This window comes from Oncorhynchus kisutch, linkage group LG21 (genome assembly GCF_002021735.2).
Source record: "Oncorhynchus kisutch isolate 150728-3 linkage group LG21, Okis_V2, whole genome shotgun sequence".
NCBI lineage: Eukaryota > Metazoa > Chordata > Actinopteri > Salmoniformes > Salmonidae > Oncorhynchus > Oncorhynchus kisutch.
This window is the reverse complement of record NC_034194.2, coordinates 47,033,966-47,061,893: the sequence shown is the minus strand read 5'-3', so window position 1 is coordinate 47,061,893 and position 27,928 is coordinate 47,033,966. Positions and strand designations below refer to the sequence as shown.

The following is a 27,928-nucleotide window of genomic DNA, read 5'->3' as shown; positions in this document are numbered from 1 at the left end:
GAGAGAGAAGGACAGGGAGAGGAGGGAAGGGGAAGGGAGAAGAGGAGAGAGAAGGGACAGGGAGAAGAGAGAGAGAAGGGACAGGGGAGAAGAGAGAGAGAAGGGGACAGGTGGAGAAGAGAGAGAGAAGGACAGGGGAGAAGAGAGAGAGAAGGGACAGGGGAGAAGAGAGAGGGACAGGGGAGAAGAGAGAGAGAAGGACAGGGAGAAGAGAGAGAGAAGGACAGGGGAGAAGAGAGAGAGAAGGGACAGGGGAGAAGAGAGAGAGAAGGGACAGGGGAGAAGAGAGAGAGAAGGGACAGGGGAGAAGAGAGAGAGAAGGGACAGGGGAGAAGAGAGAGAGAAGGGACAGGGAGAAGAGAGAGAGAAGGGACAGGGGAGAAGAGAGAGAGAAGGGACAGGGGAGAAGAGAGAGAGAAGGGACAGGGGAGAAGAGAGAGAGAAGGGACAGGGAGAAGGAGAGAGAGAAGGGACAGGGAGAAGAGAGAGAGAAGGGGACAGGGGAGAAGAGAGAGAGAAGGGACAGGGGAGAAGAGAGAGAGAAGGGACAGGGGAGAAGAGAGAGAGAAGGGACAGGGGAGAAGAGAGAGAGAAGGGACAGGGGAGAAGAGAGAGAGAGGGGACAGGGAGAAGAGAGAGAGAAGGGACAGGGGAGAAGAGAGAGAGAGGGACAGGGGAGAAGAGAGAGAGGGGGACAGGGGAGAGAGAGAGAGAAGGGACAGGGGAGAAGAGAGAGAGAAGGGACAGGGGAGAAGAGAGAGGGGACAGGGGAGGAGAGAGAATTGGTCAAGAGAATTGATGACAAAAGATCGAGGGGATGAGTATTAGAGAGTTAGCTACTAGAGATAAAGAGTGTGCATGTCAGTGTGTGTGAGGGAGGGACAGAGGGCTGTTCTAACTGCAGCACTTGCTCTTCCATCCTGTGACTCCACTCCCACCGCTGATGTCCACGTTTTCACTGTTGGGCTCTTTGACGGGCGTCTGCAACACACACCCACGTTACACACACATTATATATACAAACATTGCTTACACCACCATCATCATCACTGATTCATTTGGACTATTTTCTACGTTGTAGAATAATAGTTAAGACATCAAAACTATGAAACACATATGGAATCATGTAGTAACCACAAATGTGTTAAACAAATCAAAATATATTTTAGATTCTTCAAAGTAGCCACCCTTTGCCTTGACAGCTTTGCACACTCTTGAATTCTCTCAACCAGCTTCATGAGGAATGCTTTTCCAACAGTCTTGAAGGAGTTCCCACATATGCTGAGCACTTGTTCGCTGCGTTTTCTTCAATCCGAGGTCCAACTCATCCCAAACCATCCGAATTGAGTCGATGTTGGGTGATTGTGGAGGACAGGTCATCTGATGCAGCACTCCATCACTCTCCTTCTTGGTAAAATAGCCCTTACACAACCTGGAGGTGTGTTGGTTGGGTCATTGTCCTGTTGAAAAACAAATAATAGTGGAACTAAGGCCAAACCAGATGGTTTAGCGTATCACTGCAGAATGCTGTGGTAGCTATGCTGGTTAAGTGTGCCTTCTCTCTTAAATAAATCACGACAGTGTCAACAGCAAAGCACCCACACACCTCCTCCTCCATGCTTCAAGGTGGGAACCACACATGTGGAGATCATCCGTTCACCTATCATCCGTTCACCTACTCGACGTCTCACAAACACGTCGATTGGAACCAAAAATAGCACATTTGGACTCATCAGACCAAAGGACAGACTTCCACTGGTCTAATGTCCAATGCTCGTGTTTCTTGGCCCAAGCATGTCTCTTCTTCTTATTGGTGTCCTTTAGTAGTGGTTTATTTGCAGCAATTCGACCATGAAGGCCTGATTCATGCAGTCTCCTTGAACTTGAACTCTGTGAAACATTTATTTGGACTGCAAATCCACAAATTAACTTTTAACAAGGTGCACCTATTCCAGGTGACTACCTCCTGAAGCCGGTTGAGAGAATGCCAAGAGTGTGCCAAGCTGTCATCAAGGCAAAGGGTGGCTACTTTGAAGAATCTCAAATATATTTAGGATTTGTTTAATACTTTGTTGGTTACTACATGATTCCATGTGTTATTTTATAGTTTTGATGTCTTCACTATTATTCTACAATGTAGAAAAGAGTCAAATAAAGAAGAACCCTGGAATGAGTCGATGTGTCCAGACTGTTGACTGGTAGTGTACATATACACATGCTACAGATACTAACACCACCAACCTTTCTGAGGATGTCTTCTGCTAGTGTGAGGAAAGCCTTCTCGATGCTGATGTTGGCCTTGGCACTCGTCTCAAAAAATCTAATACCATGTTCTCTGGCAATCTGAGAGAGAGTGAAAGAGGAGGACATGACTGATTATTTACTATAACTCTATAACAAATGTACTGTAAGGGAAACAAACACATGCAACGTGTTGCAGTAGACCTTCAGAAAAATAGAATAATGCAAAACATATCCTTGATTATCCAGCGAAGAAAACGATGCCCACTGAATGAATGACAAATGGACGGAATGGGCGATAATTGTGCAAGTTTGATTCACAATCTAATTTAAAATTAGGCCTAACTGAATGATAAGGTTGATTTAATTTAGAACAATAGTGTAATGAGGTTTGACAGCTCGCCTTGCAGAATGATAACATTATCTTTTACGTTTTGACAGCTCGCCTTGCAGAATGATAACATTATCTTTTACGTTTTGACAGCTCGCCTTGCAGAATGATAACATTATCTTTGACGTTTTACTTGGTAAAAAGAAGCCGTTCTTTGCTGCTTGGTTTACTGTAATTCCTCTACTAATCTAATTTATTGTAAGGGAAATAAAAACAGGCTACTTGTTGCAGAAGGCCTTTAGAATAATGCAAAACATATCCTTGACTTGATCCAAGTTGAAACGATGCCAGTCAGCCAATCAAAACTACACCGAAAACAATCACACATAAAAGAACCTATAGACAATATTAAATGGACAATAATCTGATGAGTGACAATATTATCAGTTGTCAAATTGTAGATGAAGAGATGGATGCATCGGATAAGATGCAGAGAAAGGAGCAACACAGTATCAAATCCTCCTTCAAAGTCACATGCAGATAAAACATTGTGATTATAGAAGTCTTTTATAAAACACATCAAATTACTCATAATTCAATAGGTGCAGCTCTATTTCCAAAAGTCACTTTTTCCTAGAATATCCCTGCATTCGGCACATTACCACTCCCGCAGCGGCTTTGGCTACTAAGCAAACATTTGTAACATAATAACATAAGCTTTTTTTAACATAATAAATGTAAAATATGCTATTTCTTTATGCAATTCATTCTTTACAGTTCATGCAATGGTGCTTTTGTTTAGGAATTCAGCAAAACATTTCACCAACCTGGACGGTTATATTATAATCTTTTTCATTTCTACTTTGTCAAACGAAAGTAGTTCCCTGAAATCCTATCGTATCTTGTAGTCATGGCAGATAATATTCCAATTTTTGGTGACTTTAATATTCACACGGAGAAGTCCACAGACCCACTCCAAAAGGCTTTCGGAGCCATCATCAACTAGGTGGGTTTTGTCCAACATGTCTCTGGACCTACTCACTGTCACAGTCATACTCTGGACCTAGTTCTGTCCCATGGAATAAATGTGGTGGATCTTAATGTTTTTCTCATAATCCTGGACTATCGGACCACCATTTTATCACATTTGCAATTGCAACAAATAATCTGCTCAGACCCCAACCAAGGAGCATCAAAAGCTGTGCTATAAATTCTCTGACAACCCAAAGAGTTGGCCTATATCGAATCTCCCATTCCTCTATATCTTTTTTGAAAAAGCTGTTCCGCAGCAACTCACTGCCTTCCTGAAGACCAACAATGTATACGATACTCTTCAGTCTGGTTTATGACCCCATCATAGCGCTGAGACTGCACTTGTGAAGGTGGTAAATGACCTTGTAATGACATCAGACCGAGGCTCTGCATCTGTCCTCGTGCTCCTAGACCTTAGTGCTGCTTTTGATACCATCGATCACCACATTCTTTTGGAGAGATTGGAAACCCAAAAGTTCTGGCCTGGTTTAGATCTTATCTGTCAGAAAAATATCCGTTTGTCCTCTGACAAATCAACTGTAAATTTCAGTGTTCCTCAAGGCTCCGATTTAGGACCACTATTATTTTCACTATATATTTTACCTCTTGGGGATGTCATTCGGAAACATAATGTTAACTTTCAGTGCTATGCGGACGACACACAGCTGTATATTTCGTTGAAACATGGTGAAGCCCCAAAATTGCCCTCCCTGGAAGCCTGTGTTTCAGATATAAGGAGTGGAGAGCAGCAAATGTTCTACTTTTAAACTTGGACAAAACAGAGATGCTTGTTCTAGGTCCCAAGAAACAAAGAGATCTTCTGTTGAATCTGACAATTAATCTTGATAGTTGTACAGTCGTCTCAAATAAAACTGTGCAGGTCCTCAGTGTTACCCTGGACCCTGATCTCTCTTTTGACGAACATATCAAGACTGTTTCAAGGACAGCTTTTTTCCATCTACGTAACATTGCAAAAATCTTTGTCCAAAAATGATGCAGAAAAATGAATCCATGCTTTTGTCACTTCTAGGTTAGACTACTGCAATGCTCTACTTTCCGGCTACCCGGATAAAGCACAAAATAAACTTCAGTTAGTGCTAAATACGGCTGCTAGAATCCTGACTAGAACCAAAACATATTAGTGAGTGAGACTCGGTCTCAACCTTTAAGTCTTTATTTAAGACTCATCTTTTCAGTAGATCCTATGATTGAGTGTAGTCTGGCCCAGAAGTGTGAAGGTAAACGGAAAGGCACTGGAGCGACGAACCTCCCTTGCTGTCTCTGCCTGGCCGGTTCCCCTCTCTCCACTGGGATTCGCTATTACAGGGGCTGAGTCACCGGCACTCTTCCAAGCTGTCCCTAGAAGGGGTGCGTCACTTGAGTGGGTTGAGTCACTTACGTGGTCTTCCTGTCTGGGTTGCCCACCCCCCTCCCCTCAGGTTTGTGGTGTGGCGGAGATCTTTGTGGCCTATACTCGGCCTTGTCTCAGGATAGTTAGTTGGTGGTTGAAGATATCCCTCTAGTGGTGTGGGGGGCTGTGTTTTGGCAAAGTGGGTGGGGTTATATCTTGACTGTTTGGCCCTGTCTGGCGGTATCGTCAGACGGGGCCACAGTGTTTCCTGACCCCTCCTGTCTCAGCCTCCAGTATTTATGCTGCAGTAGTTTGTGTCGGGGGGCTAGGGTCAGTTTGTTATATCTGGAGTATTTCTCCTGTCTTATCCGCCGGTGTCCTGTGTGAATTTAAGACGGCTCTCTCTAATTCTCTCTCGGAGGAGGAGGACCTGAGCCCTAGGACCATGCCTCAGGACTACCTGGCATGATGACTCCTTGCTGTCCTCAGTCCACCTGGCCGTGCTGCTGCTCCAGTTTCAACTGTTCTGCCTGCGGCTATGGATCCCTGACCTGTTCACCGGACGTGCTACCTGTCCCAGACCTGCTGTTTTCAACTCTGTAGAGACAGCAGGAGTGGTAGAGATACTCTGAATGATCGGCTATGAAAAGCCAACTGACATTTACTCCTGAGGTGCTGACCTGTTGCACCGTCGACAACTACTGTGATTATTATTATCTGACCCTGCTGGTCATCTATGAACATTTGAACATCTTGGCCATGTTCTGTTATAATCTCCACCCGGCACAGCCAGAAGAGCCAGAAGAGGACTGGCCACCCCTCAGAGCCTGGTTCCTCTCTAGGTTTTTTCCTAGGTTCTGGCCTTTCTAGGGAGTTTTTCCTAGCCACCGTACTTCTACACCTGCATTGCTTGCTGTTTGGGGTTTTAGGCTTGATTTCTGTACAGCACTTTGAGATATCAGCAGATATAAGAAGGGCTTTATAAATACATTTGATTGATAGAATTATACAAAACATATCATTGATTATCTAAACAAATAACTACTGTTGTTATTTTGTTTAAATATATATATTTCCACAAATATTTATTCAAGCAATGAATCCTAGATATGATAAATGGTGCAGTAACTTTTTTTTTTAATCATATCTATATATCAGCGTTTGCTGCACATTGCAGGTTGACATGCTAAAGGCGACGCCTGGCAACGTTCTGACAGGCTGAAAGTTTACTGTTAATACAACATGGAGTCTATTGAAACGATTGTGTGTCTCACCTGCTCTCCCTTGGCTTTTGGTACCACCCTCTTGTCCTCCATGTCACACTTGTTGCCTAGCAGCATTCTCTCCACGTCCTCGTTGGCATGCTGAAACACATCATATTACAGACTAACTCGAACCCCAACACATCACACCCCGACGCATCGTCGTACAGACTGACCTTGCCCAACAGTCTGCACTGTGTGTTGGGGTTAGTTAGTCTGTACGATGATGGGGTTAGTTAGTCTGTACTAACTAACCCCATCATAGTACAGACAAACCCCATCACAGTACAGACTAACCCCATCACAGTACAGACAATCCCCATCACAGTACAGACTAACCCCATCACAGTACAGACTAACCCCATCACAGTACAGACTAACCCCATCATAGTACAGACTAACCCCATCACAGTACAGACTAACCCCATCATAGTACAGACTAACCCCATCATAGTACAGACTAACCCCATCATAGTACAGACTAACCCCATCATAGTACAGACTAACCCCATCATAGTACAGACTAACCCCATCATAGTACAGACTAACCCCATCATAGTACAGACTAACCCCATCATAGTACAGACTAACCCCATCATAGTACAGACTAACCCCATCTGGCCCTCTGAATGAGGCAGTGAACGCTTTAGCAAGATTCTCTCTCCACAACTATATAACATGTATGTGAGATAGATAGAGAGATATATTAGTGTGTACACACTACCATTCAACAGTTTGGAATCACTTAGAAATGTCCTTGTTATTGAAAGAAAAGCACTTTTTTTTCTTCCATTAAAATAACATCAAATTGATCAGAAACCGTGTAGACATTGTTAATGTTGTAAATTTCTATTGCAGCTGGAAACTGATGTTTTATATTTTGTACACACACACTTGAAGTCAGAAGTTTACATACACTTAGGTTGGAGTAACTAAATCTCGTTTTTCAAACACTCCACAAATGCCTTAGGACATCTACTCGGTTAGGACATCTACTTTGTGCATGACACAAGTCATTTTTACAACAATTGTGTACAGACAGATTATTTCACTGTATCACAATTCCAGTGGGTCAGAAGTTACATACACTAAGTTGACTGTGCCTTTAAGCAGCTTGGAAAATTCTAGAAAATTATGCCATGGCTTTAGAAGCTTCTGATAGGCTAATTTACATAATTTGAGTCGATAGGAGGAGTACCTGTGGATGTATTTCAAGGCCTACCTTCAAACTCAGTGCCTCTTTGTTTGACATCATGGGAAAATCAAAAGAAATCAGGCAGAAAAATAAATGTATACCTCCACAAGTCTGGTTCATCCTTGGGAGCAATTTCCAAACACCTGAAGGTACTATGTTCATCTGTACAAACAATAGTACGCAAGTATAAACACCATGGGACCACGCAGGCGTCATACCGCTCAGGAAGGAGACACGTTCTGTCTCCTAGAGATGAACATACTTTGTTGTGAAAAGTGCAAATCAATCCCAGAACAACAGCAAAGGACCTTGTGAAGATGCTGGAGGAAACCGGTAGAGAATATCTATATCCACAGTAAAACAAGTCCTATATCGACATAACCTGAAAGGCAGCTCAGCAAGGAAGAAGCCACTGCTCCAAAACCGCCATAAAAAGCCAGACTACGGTTTGCAACTGCACAGGGGGTCAAAGATCGTACTTTTTGGAGAAATGTCCTCTGGTCTGATGAACCAAAAATAGAACTGTTTGGCCATAATGACCATCGTTATGTCTGGAGGAAAAAGGGGGAGGCTTGCAAGCCGAAGAACATCATCCCAACCGTGAAGCACAGGGGTGGTAGCATCATGTTGTGGGGGTGCTTTGCTGCAGGAGGGACTGGTGCACTTCACAAAATAGGTGGCATCATGAGGATGAAAATTATGTGGATATATCGAAGCAACAACTCAAGACATCAAATGAAAGTTTATTTGTCATGTGCACCGAATATAACAGGTGTAGGTAGACCTTACAGTGAAATGCTGAATACAACAGGTGTAGTAGACCTTACAGTGAAATGCTTACATACAGGCTCTAACCAATAGTGCAAAAAAGGTGTTAGGTGAACAATAGGTAGGTCAAGAAATAAAACAACAGTAAAAAGACAGTCAGAAAGTTCAATCTTGGTCGCACACGGGTCTTCCAAATGGACAATGACCCCAAGCATACTTCCAAAGTTGTGGAAAAATGGCATAAGGACAACAAAGTCAAGGTATTGGAGTGGCCATCACAAAGCCCTGACCTCAATCCTATTGAAAATTTGTGGACAGAACTGAAAATGTGTGTGCGAGCAAGGAGGCCTACAAACCTGACTCATTTACACCAGCTCTGTCAGGAGGAATGGGCCAAAATTCCCCAAACTTATTGTGGGAAGCTTGTGGAAGGCTACCCGAAATATTTGACCCAAGTTAAACAATTTAAAGGCAATGCTACCAAATACTAATTGAGTGTATGTAAACTTCTGACGCACTGGGAATGTGATGAAAGAAATAAAAGCTGAAATAAATGACTCTTCTGACATTTCACATTCTTAACTGTATCTCTATCTATATGTGTGTGGGAATATGTCCGTGTGTGTACCTCGTCGATGTTGCGGAGCCACTTGCTGATGTTCTCGAAGCTCTTGGCGTTGGTGATGTCATAGACCAGCATGATGCCCATGGCGCCTCGGTAGTAGGACGTGGTGATGGTGTGGAACCGCTCCTGACCAGCTGTGTCCCTGTTAAACACATTATATATAAACCTCTCCTGACCAGCAGTGTCCCTGTTAAACACATTATATATAAACCTCTCCTGACCAGCAGTGTCCCTGTTAAACACATTATATATAAACCTCTCCTGACCAGCAGTGTCCCTGTTAAACACATTATATATAAACCTCTCCTGACCAGCAGTGTCCCTGTTAAACACATTATATATAAACCTCTCCTGACCAGCAGTGTCCCTGTTAAACACATTATATATAAACCTCTCCTGACCAGCAGTGTCCCTGTTAAACACATTATATACAGTTGAAGTCAGAAGTTTACATACACCTTAGCAAAATACATTTAAACTCAGTTTTTCACAATTCCTGACATTTAATCCTAGTAGAAATTCCCTGTCTTAGGATCACCACTTCATTATAAGAATGTGAAATGTCAGAATAATAGTAGAGATAATGATTTATTACAGCTTTTATTTTTTTCATCACATTCCCAGTGGGTCAGAAGTTTACATGCGCTCAAATAGTATTTGGTAGCATTGCCTTTAAATTGTTTAAGTTGGGTCAAATATTTCGGGTAGCCTTCCACAAGCTTCCCACAATAAGTTGGGTGAATTTTGGCCCATTCCTCCTGACAGAGCTGGTGTAACTGAGTCAGGTTTGTAGGCCTCCTTGCTCGCACACACATTTTCAGTTCTGCCAACAAAATTTTTGGGGGATTGAGGTCAGGGCTTTGTGATGGCCACTCCAATACCTTGACTTTGTTGTCTTTAAGCCATTTTGCCACAACTTTGGAAGTATGCTTGGGGTCATTGTCCATTTGGAAGATCCATTTGCGACAAAGCATTAAGTTCCTGACTGATGTCTTAAGATGTTGCTTCAATATATCCACGTAATTTTCCTCCTCATGATGCCATCTATTTTGTGAAGTGCACCAGTCCCTCCTGCAGCAAAGCACCCCCACAACACGATGCTGCCATCCCCGTGCTTCACCGTTGGGATGGTGTAGTTGCAAACTGTAGTCTGGCTTTTTTATGGCGGTATTGGAAGAGAGGCTTCTTCCTTGCTGAGCGGCCTTTCAGGTTATGTCGATATAGGACTCGTTTTTACTGTGGATATAGATACTTTTGTACCCGTTTCCTCCAGCATCTTCACAAGGTCCTTTGCTGTTGTTCTGGGATTGATTTGCACTTTTCAAACCAAAGTACGTTCATTTCTAGAAGACAGAATGCGTCTCCTTCCTGATACGACGGCTGTGTGGTCCCATGGTGTTTATACTTGCGTACTATTGTTTGTACAGGCGAACATGGTACCTTCAGGTGTTTGGAAATTGCTCCTGAGGATGAACCAGACTTGGAAGTCTACAATTAATAAATAAAAGCTGAAATAAATCACTCTCTCTACTATTATTCTGACATTTCACATTCTTAAAATAAAGTGGTGATCCTAACTGACCTAAGACAGGGATTGTTTTTTAAATGCATTTGGCTAAGGTGTATGTGAACTTCTGACTTCAACTGTATATACAGATACACACACACACACACGTTTGACAACCTACTCATTCAAGGTTTTTTAATTGGACTATTTTCTACATTGTAGAATACTAGTGAAGACATCAAAACTATGAAATAACACATATGTAATCATGTTGTAACCAAAAAAGATTATTCAAAGTAGCCACCCTTTGCCTTGACAGCTTTGCACACTTTTTAAACACCTGGCATTCTGTCAAGCATCTTCATGAGGAATGCTTTTTCAACAGTCTTGAAGGAGTTCCCACATATGCTGAGCACTTGTTGGCTGCCTTTCCTTCACTCTGTGGTCCAAGTCATCCAAATTGATTCGAGGTCGGGTGATTGTGGAGGCCAAGTCATCTGATGCAGCACTCCATCACTCTCCTTCTTGGTCAAATAGCCCTTAAACAACCTGGAGGTGTTTTGGGTCATTGTCCTGTTGAAAAACAAATGACAGTCCCACTCGTCCCAAACCAGATGGCATGACATATCGCTGCAGAATGCTGTGGTAGCCATGCTGGTTAAGTGTGCCATGAATTCTAAATGAATCACTGAGTGTCACCAGCAAAGCACCATCACACCACCTCCTCCATGCTTCATGGTGGGAACCACACACGTGGAGCTCATCCATTCACCTACTCTGCGTCTCACATAGACACAATGTTGGAACCAAAAATCTCACATTTGGTCTCATTAGACTAAAGAACAGATTTCCACCTGTCTAACGTCCATTGCTTGTGTTTCTTGGCCCAAGCATGTCTCTTCTTCTTATTGGTGTTCTTTAGTAGTGTTTTTTTTTGCAGCAACTTCGACCATGAAGGCCTGATTCACGAAGTCTCCTCTGAACAGTTGATGTTGAGATGTGTCTTAACTTAACTCCGTGAAGCATTTATTTGGGCTGCAATCTGAGGCGAGTAAATCTAATGAACTTATCCTCTGCAGCAGAGGTAACTCAGGGTCTTTCCTGTGGCGGTCCTCATGAGAGACAGTTTCATCATAGTGCTTGATGGTTTTTGTGACTGCACTTGAAGAAATGTCAAAGTTCCTGAAATGTTCCGTATTGACTGGCCTTCATGTCTTGAAGTAATGATGGACTGCCATTTTTCTTTGCTTATTTGATCTGTTCTTGACATAATATGGACTTGGTCTTTTACCAAATAGGGCTGTCTTCTGTATACCACCCCTGCCTTGTCACAACACAACTGATCAACTCAAACGCAATAAGGAAAGAAATTCCACAAATTAACTTTTAACAAGCACACCTGTTAATTGAAATGCATTCCAGGTGACTACCTCATGAAGCTGGTTGAGAGAATGCCAAGAGTGTGCAAAGCTGTCATCGAAGCAAAGGGTGGCTACTAAAATATATTTTGATTTGTTTAACACTTTTGTGGTAACAACATGATTTCATGTTTTATTTCATAGTTTTGATGTCTTCACGATTATTCTACAATGTAGAAAAGAGTCAAAATAAAGAAACCCTTGAACGAGTAGGTGTCCAAAAGTTTGACTGTTACTGAATATATAAAAATAACTAAATACACATTACTTGTGTGTTAATGAGAAAAAGGACAAGGGGCCTAAATGCTTTCTGAATGCACTGTGTACAGTGGGTGTGTTTGTCACGAGGACAGGGCTCCAGAGTTCCTCTGTAGAGAACCTTCAAGAAGGTCAACCATCTCTGCAGCACTATACCAATCAGGCCTTTATGGTAGAGAGGCCAGACGGAAGCCAAAAGGTACCTAAAAAGACTCTCAGACAATGGGGGAAAAAAACAAGATTCTCTGAACTGATGAAACCAAGATTGAACTCTTTGGCCTGAATGCCAAGCATCACATCAGGAGGAAACCTGACACCATCCCTACGGTGAAGCATGGTGGTGGTAGCATCATGCTGTGGGGATGTTTTTCAGCGGCAGGGAATGAAAGACTAGGCAGGATTAAGGGAAAGATGAACGGCGCAAAGTACAGAGAGATCCTTGATGAAAACCTGCTCCAGAGCGCTCAGGACCTGACTGGGGCAAAGGTTCACCTTCCAACAGGACTACAACCCTAAGCACAAAGCCAAGACAACACATGAGTGGCTTCGGGACAAGTCTCTGAATGTCCTTGAGTGGCCCAGCCAGAGCCCAGACTTGAACCTGATCTAACAACTCTGGAGAGACCTGAAAAAAGCTGTGTAGTGACGCTCCCCATCCAACCTGACAGAGATTGAGAGGATCTGCAGAGAAGAATGGGAGAACCTCAGTACAGGTGTGCCAAGCTGGTAGCGTCATACATAAAAATACTTGAAACTGTAATCGCTGCCAAAGGTGAAAGTAGTAAAAGGTCTTAATACTTATTTAAATTTATTATTTATTTATTTTGCCCCCAGAACAACCTCAATTCATCAGGGACTCAACAAGGTGTTGAAAGCGTTCCACAGAGATGCTGGCCCATGTTGACTCCATTGCTTCCCACAGTTGTGTCAAGTTGGTTGGATGTCCTTTGGGTGGTGGAATATTCTTGAGCACGGAAAACCCAGCAGCGTTGCAGCTCTCGACACAAACCGGTGCGCCTGGCACCTACTACCATACCCCATTCAAAGGCACCTAAATCTTGTCTTGCCCATTCACCCTCTGAATGACACACATACACAATACATGTCTCAAGGTTTAAAAGCCTTCTTAAACCTGTCGCCTCCCCTTCATCTACACTGATTGAAGTGGATTTAACAAGTGACGTCAATAAGGGATCATAGATTTCACCTGGATTCACCTGGTCAGTCTGTCATGGAAAGAGCAGGTGTTCCTAATGTTTTATGCACTCAGTGTAGCAGGTGGTGATGGCGTTGAACCGCTCCGATGCGTCACTGTTACACCTCCTCCACTCACCATATCTGTAGTTTGATCTTCTTTCCTTGGAGTTCAACAGTTTTGATCTTGAAGTCTATTCCTGGAAAACACACAGAAACAAAGAAACGCACATTAACATAGAGCAGAGCCCCTTAAAAGGTCTGTTACAGACCCAACTCATTTCAGAAAGAAATGTAAATAATAGATCTGTCACTCACCGCAAACCAGTCTGATAAGTATTATCCATTCTATGTGCCATTTTTCTATGCTTCCCCTTCAGAAGTTTCATTTTGGTTTTTTACTTTCAGTTTTGTACATCATGTGAAAAGATGTAACAATTTTAGAAACCAGGAAATTAGGTATTTAATATATGCATCATTTAAAAGCAGGAATGTCAACAGTAGGGCTGTCCAACCCAAGTCTTTTGAGCAAGCGCAAAATGTTTAAGTGTATTTTTCATATATACACCTATGTGTTTGAATTAAAATCAACTATAGAGATTGTCGGATGCTTTAAGCACACTGTTTGACAAAATCATTCAGACACAAATGACTCAGAGACCTGCTACCGACCCGACCACTCCTGAAGGTGCCAGTAATACGGTACAACCAGGGGACAGCAAACTGTTTCAGCCGAGCGCCAACCATTTCTACTGATCTGCCAGTTAGGGCATGTTTTCATAGAACAGTTTAATTTATAATAACGTCTTTGAATCTCAAGATCATTGTTATGTGGTTAATATTCTAATATAAAACTTCTATGGCCAACTCTGTACAAGCAGCCCACATAAAACTAAGAAACACAAACATTGCAGCTGCAACATTCTGATGTAAATAAATGTGGTATAAATCACATGTGGATCTGTTGGGGCGGATTGGGTATAAAGGTTTCCGGGATGATGGTGTTGATGTAGTCATTTAGGCAGGTTACCTACACATTCTTGGGCACAGGGACTACGGTGGTCTGCTTGAAACATGTAGGCATTACAGACTCGGTCAGGGAGAGGTTGAAAATATCAGTGTAGACACTTGACTCTCACTCTTCCACCAAGGCACCTGCAAGTTATGAAAACGTAGGACACTGAAGAGGCCTTTCTACTGACTGAGGGCTCCAACCCCCCCCCCCCCTGAGGGGAGCCCTCAGTCAGTAGAAAGGCCTCTTCAGTGTCCTACGTTTTCGTAACTGTGACATTAATTGCCTACCGTCTGTAAGCTGTTAGTGTCTTAACGACCGTTCCACACTGAAAGTCACTGAGCTTCTCAGTACCGGCCATTCTACTGCCGTTTTCCATTTTATACACCCATCAGCAACAGGGGTGTCCACATACTTTTGTAGTGTATACGTTTGAATTTTCAAACTAGTTTTCATTGGGAAGGCAGTCACTTTTGCATGCAAAAACACTCATTACTCCACGTGCTTAATTACATCAGTTTTGTTTTGAGCTGACATTGTTGTGGGCTTCTAACGGGCACCTGGCTCACTGTCCGGTTGGCAACCCCCAAAACGTTCACCCGCTGCAAAACACGTCTACCCGGGAGCACAGGCCAGATTAATCGAATCCCCTCGGCTAAACCCTGCCCATCTCTGCAATTTCTCTTCTTAAAATCTGATTTTAAACCTAACCATAATCTAAACCACACGGTTAACATTATGCCGAACCCCAACCTTAAATTAATTCCAAAAATAAATGATGTTTGCATGAATTTTTACGACATTTGACTTTGTGGCTGTGGTAATTAGTGCCAACCCCGATGCCGGCATTTCTAGATACATGGTTACACCAGTTTAGCTACATGGTATGAAAAACAAGGAGGTTTACAATAGTAAAAAGGCAGCTAAATGTCTTTAAATCTAGACTAGTTAGTTGGCAGTCGTGAGCATGGCTAGACCAAGTATGTAGACACACAAATGGCTTAAGTGAAACTTTAGCAATAACTGACTTTAATTCAGGGATAATGCAGCTGAAACAAACGGGCTAACTTGACTGGCATTATAACGTTTAACTACCCATTTACTACACTCAAAGTTGAGTTAACAGCTGTGGCCCCGAGAGGGTCGACACCCCCCCCCCCCCCCGGTCCCGGTACCTCACCTATGGTGGAGATGAAGGTGGTGTTGAAGGCGTCGTCTGAGAACCGGAACAGCACGCAGGTCTTCCCCACGCCCGAGTCCCCGATCAGCAGGAGCTTGAAGAGCAGGTCGTAGGTCTTCTTCGCCATCGAGAAACCAGATGTGTTCACCGGACAGACGAGAAACTATCTCCCGCAGGTCTAGAGAGCCAGCGCGAGTTACGAGCAGAGAGGTGGAATATCAGCGTGTGATTATGATATTGTTGATGTCCAAGTTAGTTTGATAGTTAACTAAATATCGCAGAGGGTAGAGTGTCGCAACCGTATCCGATGTGTAACTAATGTTATTTCCCAAAACAGAACCGTTTCTCTTACAGCATGTGAATAAAAAAATATTCTCCCGTGTGATTCCCCTTTTCTTTCTCTCACCCTGCCGAGACAAAATGGCTCCCCGACTTACTCTTTCTTCAAACTACCACCGAGCTCATTAAACTGATCGGCATACCCCGTTATTGCAAACATTTTGGGACTCTCGATCAAGAAGAATTATAAATTTTTGGAGGTCAAATTACCGATCTTATTACATTATTTGTTTTGTCAAATGATTAGCCGAATAGACTGTCGCCTTCGAATACAGCCACCTCGGCGACACCCTAGTTTACATACACGCCTACTCTCTGACACTATTGTCAAAAAATTACGCTTGGCGATTGGCTCTGGGAACTGCTTGTCAAATATACAGCTGAACCCGATTGGTCAGATTGTCAACTGTCAAGGGGTGGTTGACATGTAGGGACGTCAAATGTTTTTGCATGGCCATTCCGGACCTTTTCCAGACTCAGACTCTCAGTTCATTTGACTGGTGGATCGTAACTGTTTGATCCAAAATGGCCGCGGATTTTCGTCTTGGCTGGCCGTGGCAGATATCTGTATGTAATGACGAGATGCCAATATCTCCATCCTAACAATGGGAGTTGTTGTCCAATGGCGGGTAGGCATGCGACAAGCTTAGGTCCAAAATAAGCCCATAGAAACACCTTGGACTTATTTTAGACTGATTCTGGCCAGAGTGAAACCTCTTGCCTCTTCCTCTCTGGGCAGGGTGTGTTGGCTGTTTGGTGGCTGGCCAGACATTGAGGTTGAGGTTGGGCCAGAGGTTTGACATCCCATCTGCTAGTCAAGCTGAGTGATGTCATAAATTATCCTGTAAATGGCACAGTCATTTTCCGTAACTCTAAATTCTGCTACCATAGTACAGTTTCAGTACTTTCCACAGGGCACAGCCTTTTATTATTCAGACCAATAATAATACATCAAACATAACAGGGATATTTTTCATTTCCATCTTTTCTGGGGTGTCCTGTTAAAAAAAACACGAGTGTCTTTCTGGGTTTGTCCAAACATGCACAACTCATCAGTCTGACAACAGGAAGTATAGGATTAACATCAGTCGTTCACTGACCAACCGTGTGTAGATAATAGGTCCTGTCCCTGTCCTGCCCTGTGTACAAGACTGTTCATTGAGCAATCAATCAATAATTTGGTCAATTAATCAATCAGTCACTAATCAGAGAGAGAAACATGTCTGTCAGTCTTGCGCTGACACACTCTTACACTCCTCTTGGTGTAACAGGGTTGGTTATGTTTCCACTTGCCTCTAAAGAAATGTGTATTTAATGTTCAAGCATTCTTATTGGTTAGTTCAACTCTAATGACAATAAGGTGTGTTGTGATTGGCCCCGCTTGCAGATAGGGGGAGATCGCGAACATCAGGTCTTCCCAGTATGAGAATGTGATGCAATGGGTAGGTGACGTTCTGACTACTGTTTTCTATTTTACAATACGTATACATTTGCTGTACGTTACTGATTTATACATGTGCGGGTATATGGTACCTGTTAGGGATTGAGGGGCTTTCTGGGATGTGCTTTGGCATATGATTGCTGTAAATAAGTGTGTTAGCTAGCATACGCCGATGTAATGGTCACATAAGCCCACTGCTAACACAGTTGTCTTCATGCTACAGATTTTGCCATCGACAGCCATCAATACCATTAAGCCCTGCACAACTAATGTGCTGTTTCCTATTTAACAACCGGTATTTACACATGTTATATTTTGTATTGTATTTTTGTGTGTTGCAAGGGATTTTGCCATTGACAGCCATCAATACCATTAAGCCCTGCACAACTAACGTGCTGTTTCCTATTTAACAACATAAATAAATGATGCTCAACTGGGACCACTGGCCAAAGTGATTTATTTAGAGAAAACACAACGCATGGAGAGTACATATACATCTGTTACACTGGCATGCAGGGTATGCTCTGTGGCCATTCAGCCAAGTACAAACACACACAAACATTCACAGTAAAAACAGGACATCCCACAACAACATGTCCTGAACTTGTCTCCCATTCATAGAGACATATAGAGGAATCATCTTTGTATCTGTGACGGCATGGGCAGTGCCAGTGAGGCAGTCTCCATTTTGATGTAGTCACAATTGGCTGATCCCTCCTGATGTCTGGGTTGGACATGACTCCAACAGGGTCAACAGGAGGGATCAGCCAAAGAAGTTGGAAGTCCCACCCAGTTGACTACATTCAGATGGTAGAAGCACTCAATGGCTCTGCCTTTGAAATTCCTACCTGATCCCAAAAGGGTCCATTTTTTTTTTTTTTTTATCAATATCCAATACGGATACGAGGTGGACGAGATCCAACCCAAAACTTGTCAGATTTGAGAGAGAATCAGATCCAAAATTGGGTCGGGTCTATATCCTACCCGAATGGATCCAAAGGATTAAACATGCAGCTTTATTGCTGTTCAGCACATTTCACCAGGTAGGCTAGTTGAGAACACCTTTATTTAACCAGGTAGGCTAGTTGAGAACACCTTTATTTAACCAGGTAGGCTAGTTGAGAACACCTTTATTTAACCAGGTAGGCTAGTTGAGAACACCTTTATTTAACCAGGGAGGCTAGTTGAGAACACCTTTATTTAACCAGGTAGGCTAGTTGAGAACACCTTTATTTAACCAGGTAGGCTAGTTGAGAACACCTTTATTTAACCAGGTAGGCTAGTTGAGAACACCTTTATTTAACCAGGTAGGCTAGTTGAGAACACCTTTATTTAACCAGGTAGGCTAGTTGAGAACACCTTTATTTAACCAGGTAGGCTAGTTGAGAACACCTTTATTTAACCAGGTAGGCTAGTTGAGAACACCTTTATTTAACCAGGTAGGCTAGTTGAGAACACCTTTATTTAACCAGGTAGGCTAGTTGAGAACACCTTTATTTAACCAGGTAGGCTAGTTGAGAACACCTTTATTTAACCAGGTAGGCTAGTTGAGAACACCTTTATTTAACCAGGTAGGCTAGTTGAGAACACCTTTATTTAACCAGGTAGGCTAGTTGAGAACACCTTTATTTAACCAGGTAGGCTAGTTGAGAACACCTTTATTTAACCAGGTAGGCTAGTTGAGAACAAGTTCTCATTTACAACTGCAACCTGGCCAAGATAAAGCAAAGCAGTTTGACACAAACAACAACACAGAGTTACACATGGAATAAACATGGAATAAACAAACATACATCAATAATACAGTAGAAAAGTCTATATACAGCATGTGCAGATGAGGTAGGATAAGAGAGGTAAGGCAATACATAGGCCATGGTGGTGAAGTACAATATAGCAATTAAACACTGGAATGGTAGGTGTGCAGAAGATTAATGTGCAAGTTGAGATACTGGGGTGCAAAGGAGCAAGATTAATAAATAAATACAGTATGGGGATGAGGAAGATTGGATGGGCTATTTACAGATGAGCTATGTACAGGTGCAGTGATCTGTGAGCTGCACTGACAGCTGGTGCTTAAAGCTAGTGAGGGAGATATGAGTCTCCAGCTTCAGAGATTTTTGCAGTTCGTTCCAGTCATTGGCAGCAGAGAACTGGAAGGAGGCGGCCAAAGGAACAATTGGCTTTAGGGGTGACCAGTGAAATATACCTGCTGGAGCGCGTGCTACGGGTGGGTGCAGATATGGTGACCAGTGAGCTGAGATAAGGCAGGGCTTTACCTAGCAGAGACTTGTAGATGACCTGGAGCCAGTGGGTTTGATGACGAGTATGAAGCGACGGCCAGCCAACGAGATCATACAGGTCGCAGTGGTGGGTAGTATATGGGGCTTTGGAGACAAAACGGATGGCACTGTGACAGACTACTTTTGTAAATGACATCACCGAAGTCAAGGATCGGTAGGATGGTCAGTTTTACGAGGGTATGTTTGGCAGCATGAGTGAAGGATGCCTTGTTGCGAAATAGGAAGCCGATTCTAGATTTAAATTTGGATTGGAGATGTTGAATGTCTGGAAGGAGAGTTTACAGTCTAACAACAATACAGAGTTACATAAACCAACATACAAGGTACTTGTAGTTGTCCACATATTCTACGTCATAAATGGCCAGAGTAGTGATGCTGGACGGGCGGGCAGGTGCGGGCAGCGATCAGTTGAAGAGCATGTATTTAGTTTTACTTGCATTGAAGAGCAGTTGGAGGCCACGGAAGGAGAGTTGTACGGCATTGAAGCTCATCTGGAGGTTAGTTAACACAGTGTACAACGAAGGGCCAGATGTATACAGAATGGTGTTGTCTGCGTAGAGGTGGATCAGAGAATCACCAGCAGCACCAGCGACATCATTAATGTATTCAGAGAAGAGAGTCGGCCCAAGAATTGAACCCTGCGGCACCCCCATAGAGACTTGCAGAGGTCTGGACAACAGGCCCTCCGATTTGACATACTGAACTCTATCAGAGAAGTAGTTGGTGAACCAAGCGAGGCAGTCATTTGAGAAACCAAGGCTGCTGAGTCTGCCAATAAGAATGTTTCGATTGACAGAGTCGAAAGCCTTAGCCAGGTCGATGAATACGGCTGCACAGTAATGTCTCTTATCAATGGCGGTTATGATATCGTTTAGGACCTTGAGCGTGGCTGAGGTGCACCTATGACCAGCTTGGAAACCAGATTGCAGAGTGGAGAAGGTACGGTGAGATTCGAAATGGTCGGTAATCTGTTTGTTAACTTGGCTTTCAAAGACCCTTGAAAGGCAGGGTAGAATAGATATAGATCTGTAGTAGTTTGGGTCTAGAGTGTCTCCCCCTTTGAAGAGGGGGATGACCCCGGCAGCTTTCCAATCTATGGGAATCTCAGACGATACGAAAGAGAGGTTGAACAGGCTAGTAATAGGGGTTGCAATAATTTCGGCAGATAATTCTAGAAAGAGAGGGTACAGATTGTCTAGCCCTGCTGATCTGTAGGGGTCCAGATTATCTAGCCCTGCTGATCTGTAGGGGTCCAGATTATCTAGCCCTGCTGATCTGTAGGGGTCCAGATTATCTAGCCCTGCTGATCTGTAGGGGTCCAGATTTTGCAGCTTTTTCAGAACATCAGCTATCTGGATTTGGGTGAAGGAGAAGGGGGGGAGGTTTGGGAAAGTTGCTGTGGGGAGCGCAGGGCTGTTGACCGGGGTAGGGGTAGCCAGGTGGAAAGCATGGCCAGCCGTAGAAAAATGCTTGTTGAAATTCTCAATTATTGTGGATTTATTGGTAGTGACAGTGTTTCCTAGCCTCAGTGCAGTGGGCAGCTGGGAGGAGGTGCTCTTATTCTCCATGGACTCAGTGTCCCAGAACATTTTTGAGTTTGTACTACAGGATGCACATTTCTGTTTGAAAAAGCTAGCCTTAGCTTTCCTAACTGCCTGTGTATAATGGTTCCTAACTTCCCTAAAAATGTGCATATCACGGGGGCTATTCGATGCTAATGCAGAACGCCACAGGATGTTTTTGTGCTGGTCAAGGGCAGACAGGTCTGGAGTGAACCAAGGGCTATATCTATTCCTAGTTCTACATTTTTTTGAATGGAGCATGCTTATTTAAGATGGTGAAGAAGGCACTTTTAAAGAATAACCAGGCATCCTCTACGGACAGGATGAGGTCAATATCATTCCAGGATACCCCGGCCAGGTCAATTAGAAAGGCCTGTTCTCAGAAGTGTTTTAGGGAGCATTTGACAGTGATGAGGGGTGGTCGTTTGACCGCAGACCCATTACGGATGCAGGCAATGAGGCAGTGATCACGGAGATCTTGGTTGAAAACAGCAGAGGTGTATTTGGAGGGCGAGTTAGTTAGGATGACATCTATGAGGGTGCCCATGTTGACGGATTTTGGGTTGCACCTGGTCGGTTCATTGATAATTTGTGTGAGATTGAGGTTATCAAGCTTAGATTGTAGGATGGCCGGGGTGTTAAGCATGTCCCAGTTTAGATCAACTAGCAGCATGAGCTCAGAAGATAGATGGGGGGGCAATCAATTCACATATGGGTTCAGAGAGTGGTCTATAGCAAGCTGCAACGGTGAGAGACTTGTTTCTGGAAAGGTGGATTTTTAAAAGTAGAATCTTGAACTTTTTGGGCACAGACCTGGATAGCATGACAGAACTCTGCAGACTATCTAGCAGTAGATTGCAACACCGCCCCCTTTAGCAGTTCTATCTTGGTGGAAAATGTTATAGTTAGGGTTGGAAATTTCAGGGTTTTTGGTGGTTTTCCTAAGCCAGGATTCAGATACGGCTAAGACATCCGGGTTGGCAGAATGTGCTAAAGCAGTGAGTAAAACAAACTTAGGGAGTAGGCTTCTAATGTTAACATGCATGAAATCAAGGCTTTTACGGCTACAGAAGTCAACAAATGAGAGCACCTGGGGAGTAGGAGTGGAGCTAGGCACTGCAGGTCCTGGATTAACCTCTACATCACCAGAGGAGCAGAGGAGAAGTAGGATAAGGGTACGGCTAAATGCTATACGAACTGGCCGTCTAGCACGTTTGGAACAGAGAGTAAAAGGAGCAGGTTTCTGGGCACGATAGCATAGATTCAAGGCATAGTGTACAGACAAAGGTAAGGTAGGATGTGAGTACATTGGAGGTTAACCTAGGCATTGAGTAATGATGAGAGAGATATAGTCTCTAGAGACGTTTAAACCAGGTGATGCCATCGCATATGTGGGAGGTGGAACAACATGGTTGGTTAAGGCATATTGAGCAGGGCTAGAGGCTCTACAGTGAAATAAGACAATCACTAACCAGAACAGTAATGGAAGAGGCATATTGATATTAGGGAGAGGCATGCATAGCCAAGTGATCAGTCGGCGATTCAGTCAGTTAGCAGGCGGGGCTAGCAAACTAGTAGTTAGTAGACCGGGGCTAGCAAGTTAGCCTTTGGGGGACGTTGCGACGGGGGTAAGTCTGATTTTGCCTCCTCGTGCAGTGACGTTGATAGACCAGTCATGGAAAAAGTAGGGTTCCAAGTAGCAGAGGAGTCCAAGTCCAATTGGCAAAATGGGAATTGTGGTCCAAGAAACTGGCCGGTGGATCAGTTTCCAATATGCTATAGATAGCTAGCAGGCCGCGGTAAGCAGAATGGGCCTTCAGTCGTGAAGGATCGGCGGGGTTCCGTGCCCCATACAGGCAGTAGAAGGGGTCCGGATATTGTAGCCGAGGAGTGGACTTCAGCAGTAGCCCAGGAGCCCTAGCCGGGAGATGGATCTAGCATGGGCCAGCCCCAGGCTAGTTGGTGCTTGCACCGGGATGGACATTTTTGCCAGGAGTGGTCAACCTGGGTTGCGGTTAGCTAGCTGCGATGATCCAGATGAAAAGGTTCCGAGTTTTGCGGTAGGAATCCGGGGATATGGAGATAAAAATAGGTCCGGTTTGAAACACGTTGTACGAACTGGTGAGAGCTTTCCGAGCTAAATGTTAGCTGATGACCGCTAGCAGTGGTTAGCTGACTGATAGCTGGTAGCTAGTTAGCTGACTAGCTTCAGTTGAGGCAATCCAGTTCGGAGGATAGCTAAATAGAAATACTTTAGGAAGAAAACAAACAGATCCACACCACATTGGGTGCGGCGGGTCGCAGGAGAGTATTTTGAAGTTGAGGTTTAGGAAAAATATTAAAAAGAATGCGAAGAAAAAGATCTAAAAAGATATATACATGGAACACAACAAGACAGAGACAAGGACGTCTGCCTGCTTCGCCATCTTGGAATGAAAAGGTTTACTTGCCTGTCAGTGAACTTTAAAGTGCATTTTCAGTTGTATCTAAAATAGTTTATTTGTGGTCTACAGCTTAGTATTTTCATAACCCTGGCCCTATAGTTAGATGGAGAACATTATGAGGTTTTCAAATATGTTTTCCTTATTTCTGTTGACCAAATATTTGAGTAGGAGGATTTTTTATGTGACGATCATCACGTGCCGGACTGAGAGCAGCAAATAGTTCACTTTTCTCTGTAACCTAATATTCTGTATGTCTATTATTTTAAGGAGCAACTTTTCAATAGACTATTTAACAGTTTTTTCTATACATTGATTTAGGCTAAATTCAAAATCAAATGTGAGTAGACTAGGGAAGGATGGAGTCTCCCATCTGCATTCCTGTGTCATTTCCAAACATTGTGATGTGTAGGTTAGTATTGCTGCTATGACAACACAATGTGGTGATTTCAGGATGCTAAATAGTAAGCGAGTGCTGTGTGTGACATATTTTGGTAGACAATGTCTATAACTCAGGTCTAACCCATTATAATAGCCTGATCTAGTTTGTTCTACATATAATCCTTTAGGCTTACATCCTTCAGCCAATACAGCCTGAAATTGGTTTGGATGTGGGTTTGATAGAAAAGTCATCCACTCCACAGCTGTGTAGATCTACAGTCCTCCACTCCACAGCTGTGTCGGTCTACAGTCATCCACTCCACAGCTGTGTAGGTCTACAGTCCTCCACTCCACAGCTGTGTAGGTCTACAGTCATCCACTCCACAGCTGTGTAGGTCTACAGTCATCCACTCCACAGCTGTGTAGGTCTACAGTCCTCCACTCCACAGCTGTGTAGGTCTACAGTCCTCCACTCCACAGCTGTGTAGGTCTACAGTCATCCACTCCACAGCTGTGTAGATCTACAGTCATCCACACCACAGCTGTGTAGGTCTACAGTCATCCACACCACGGCTGTGTAGGTCTACAGTCATCCACTCCACAGCTATGTAGTGTGCCCCTGTGGGACGTAGATGTGGACAATCGCCAGACTCTGGAGAGGGAGCCCACACCCACTAAATGTCCTCCCGAGCGTATCTACGTTCCTACAGGGATAAGGGACCAGCTACTGACCTGGGCACACAGCTCTCATCGCTGGACATCAGGTATTTCTCGCACTACCCAATCCATCTCTGAGAAATACTGGTGGCCCACCCTGGCACAGGATGTCACTACCCAATCCATCTCTGAGAAGTACTGGTGGCCCACCCTGGCACAGGATGTACTACCCAATCCATCTCTGAGAAATACTGGTGGCCCACCCTGGCACAGGATGTCACTACCCAATCCATCTCTGAGAAGTACTGGTGGCCCACCCTGGCACAGGATGTACTACCCAATCCATCTCTGAGAAATACTGGTGGCCCCCCTGGCACAGGATGTACTACCCAATCCATCTCTGAGAAGTACTGGTGGCCCACCCTGGCACAGGATGTACTACCCAATCCATCTCTGAGAAATACTGGTGGCCCACCCTGGCACAGGATGTACTACCCAATCCATCTCTGAGAAGTACTGGTGGCCCACCCTGGCACAGGATGTACTACGCAATCCATCTCTGAGAAGTACTGGTGGCCCACCCTGGCACAGGATGTACTACCCAATCCATCTCTGAGAAATACTGGTGGCCCACCCTGGCACAGGATGTACTACCCAATCCATCTCTGAGAAATACTGGTGGCCCACCCTGGCACAGGATGTCACTACCCAATCCATCTCTGAGAAGTACTGATGGCCCACCCTGGCACAGGATGTACTACCCAATCCATCTCTGAGAAATACTGGTGGCCCCCCCTGGCACAGGATGTACTACCCAATCCATCTCTGAGAAAATACTGGTGGCCCCCCCTGGCACAGGATGTACTACCCAATCCATCTCTGAGAAGTACTGGTGGCCCACCCTGGCACAGGATATACTACCCAATCCATCTCTGAGAAATACTGGTGGCCCACCCTGGCACAGGATGTACTACCCAATCCATCTCTGAGAAGTACTGGTGGCCCACCCTGGCACAGGATGTACTACGCAATCCATCTCTGAGAAGTACTGGTGGCCCACCCTGGCACAGGATGTACTACCCAATCCATCTCTGAGAAATACTGGTGGCCCACCCTGGCACAGGATGTACTACCCAATCCATCTCTGAGAAGTACTGGTGGCCCACCCTGGCACAGGATGTACTACGCAATCCATCTCTGAGAAGTACTGGTGGCCCACCCTGGCACAGGATGTACTACCCAATCCATCTCTGAGAAATACTGGTGGCTCACCCTGGCACAGGATGTACTACCCAATCCATCTCTGAGAAATACTGGTGGCCCACCCTGGCACAGCATGTACTACCCAATCCATCTCTGAGAAATACTGGTGGCCCCCCCTGGCACAGGATGTCACTACCCAATCCATATCTGAGAAATACTGGTGGCCCCCCCTGGCACAGGATGTCACTACCCAATCCATCTCTGAGAAGTACTGGTGGCCCACCCTGGCACAGGATGTCACTTGCTACGTCAACTCCTGTTCCGTATGTGCCCAAACCAATTCCCCCCGGAATGCTCAAGCAGGGAAACTCCTTCCCCTTCCTGTGCCTCAGTGTCCCTGGTCTTATCTATCCTCCTCTTCCCGTGCCTCAGTGTCCCTGGTCTTATCTATCCTCCCCTTCCTGTGCCTCAGTGTCCCTGGTCTTATCTATCCTCCCCTTCCCGTGCCTCAGTGTCCCTGGTCTTATCTATCCTCCCCTTCCTGTGCCTCAGTGTCCCTGGTTTCATCTATCCTCCCCTTCCTGTGCCTCAGTGTCCCTGGTTTCATCTATCCTCCCCTTCCTGTGCCTCAGTGTCCCTGGTCTTATCTATCCATTGACTTTGTTACCGATCTCCCCTCCTCTGAATGGTTTCACCACCATGTCGTTTAATCCCTCTTTCTGGTCTCCCTACTGCTCTCCAGGTCGGTGATTTAGTTTAGTTTATTAATTTGACCATTTTAAAAAACAAGCACACATACAACTTGAAAAAGCCATACATGCACATTAATGAAATCATGGAGGATAACACACAATACAGTCTGGGACTTATTTCCATTGTTAAATCATGGAGGATAACACACAATAAAGTCTGGGACTTATTTCCATTGTGGTCCTCTTGAGACAAGATGGCTAGACAAGATGGAACACAGTTAAACACAGTATGGCAGTGAAATAGTAAAACCAAAACAGAGAAGAAGAACATCTATCTCATCATTGCAGTTACATCATAGGGGTTATTCATATGGGCACAGAAGACATCATCTAGAAGCGAAGGAAACGCACACCTATTTAGGAGAGGTGCTGGCTAGCGGAGTGGAACACCTATTTAGGAGAGGTGCTGGCTAGTGGAGTGGAACACCTATTTAGGAGAGGTGCTGGCTAGCGGAGTGGAACACCTATTTAGGAGAGGTGCTGGCTAGTGGAGTGGATCACCTATTTAGGAGAGGTGCTGGCTGGTGGAGTGGAACACCTATTTAGGAGAGGTGCTGGCTGGCGGAATGGAACACCTATTTAGGAGAGGTGCTGGCTGGCGGAATGGAACACCTATTTAGGAGAGGTGCTGGCTGGCAGAATGGAACACCTATTTAGGAGAGGTGCTGGCTGGCGGAATGGAACACCTATTTAGAAGAGGTGCTGGCTGGCGGAATGGAACACCTATTTAGAAGAGGTGCTGGCTAGCGGAATGGAACACCTATTTAGAAGAGGTGCTGGCTAGCGGAATGGAACACCTATTTAGAAGAGGTGCTGGCTGGCGGAATGGAACACCTATTTAGGAGAGGTGCTGGCTGGCGGAATGGAACACCTATTTAGAAGAGGTGCTGGCTGGCGGAATGGAACACCTATTTAGAAGAGGTGCTGGCTGGCGGAATGGAACACCTATTTAGAAGAGGTGCTGGCTAGCGGAATGGAACACCTATTTAGAAGAGGTGCTGGCTGGCGGAGTAGAACACCTGTTTAGGCGAGGTGCTGGCTGGCGGAATGGAACACTTAAAAAATAAAGGAGAGCAGCACACTCTAGGAGCTCAAAATATTTATGTCCAACGTTTCAACAGACAAGCTGTCTTCTGCACGGTGTAATGACAAACACTGCAGGGTGACTCATTTATATAGTGTCAGAAGACACACAGGTGTCTGTAATCATGGTGTGGCCTGATATCATTGGTTAATCACAAGGCCTGATATCATTGGTTAATAACAGACCAGCTGTCTTCTGCAGGGTATAATGACAAACACTGCAGGGTGACCCATTTATATAGTGTCAAAAGACACACACAGGTGTCTGTAATCATGGCCGGGTGTGGCCTGATATCATTGGTTAATTCTCATATTAAAATAGCATACAAATACAATTTGGCTCCATAAGCCCACAAACATTTATAATAGCAAAAACACAACAATCACAAGAATGG

The 27,928-nt window shown here is 44.3% G+C and overlaps 1 protein-coding gene across 1 annotated transcript; it reads right to left on the bottom strand.

Annotated features, from left to right (window-relative positions):
* Positions 1–203: 203 nt before the first annotated feature.
* On the bottom strand, positions 204–16,014 carry rab10 (RAB10, member RAS oncogene family). The gene is made up of 6 exons (XM_031800813.1): positions 15,375–16,014; positions 13,322–13,382; positions 8,809–8,947; positions 6,230–6,319; positions 2,242–2,343; positions 204–981 (listed from the first exon to the last, which is right to left on the bottom strand). Exons 1-6 carry the CDS (start codon positions 15,499–15,501, stop codon positions 895–897), a joined length of 606 nt encoding a protein of 201 aa, XP_031656673.1. The 5' UTR covers positions 15,502–16,014; the 3' UTR covers positions 204–894.
* Positions 16,015–27,928: the final 11,914 nt, after the last annotated feature.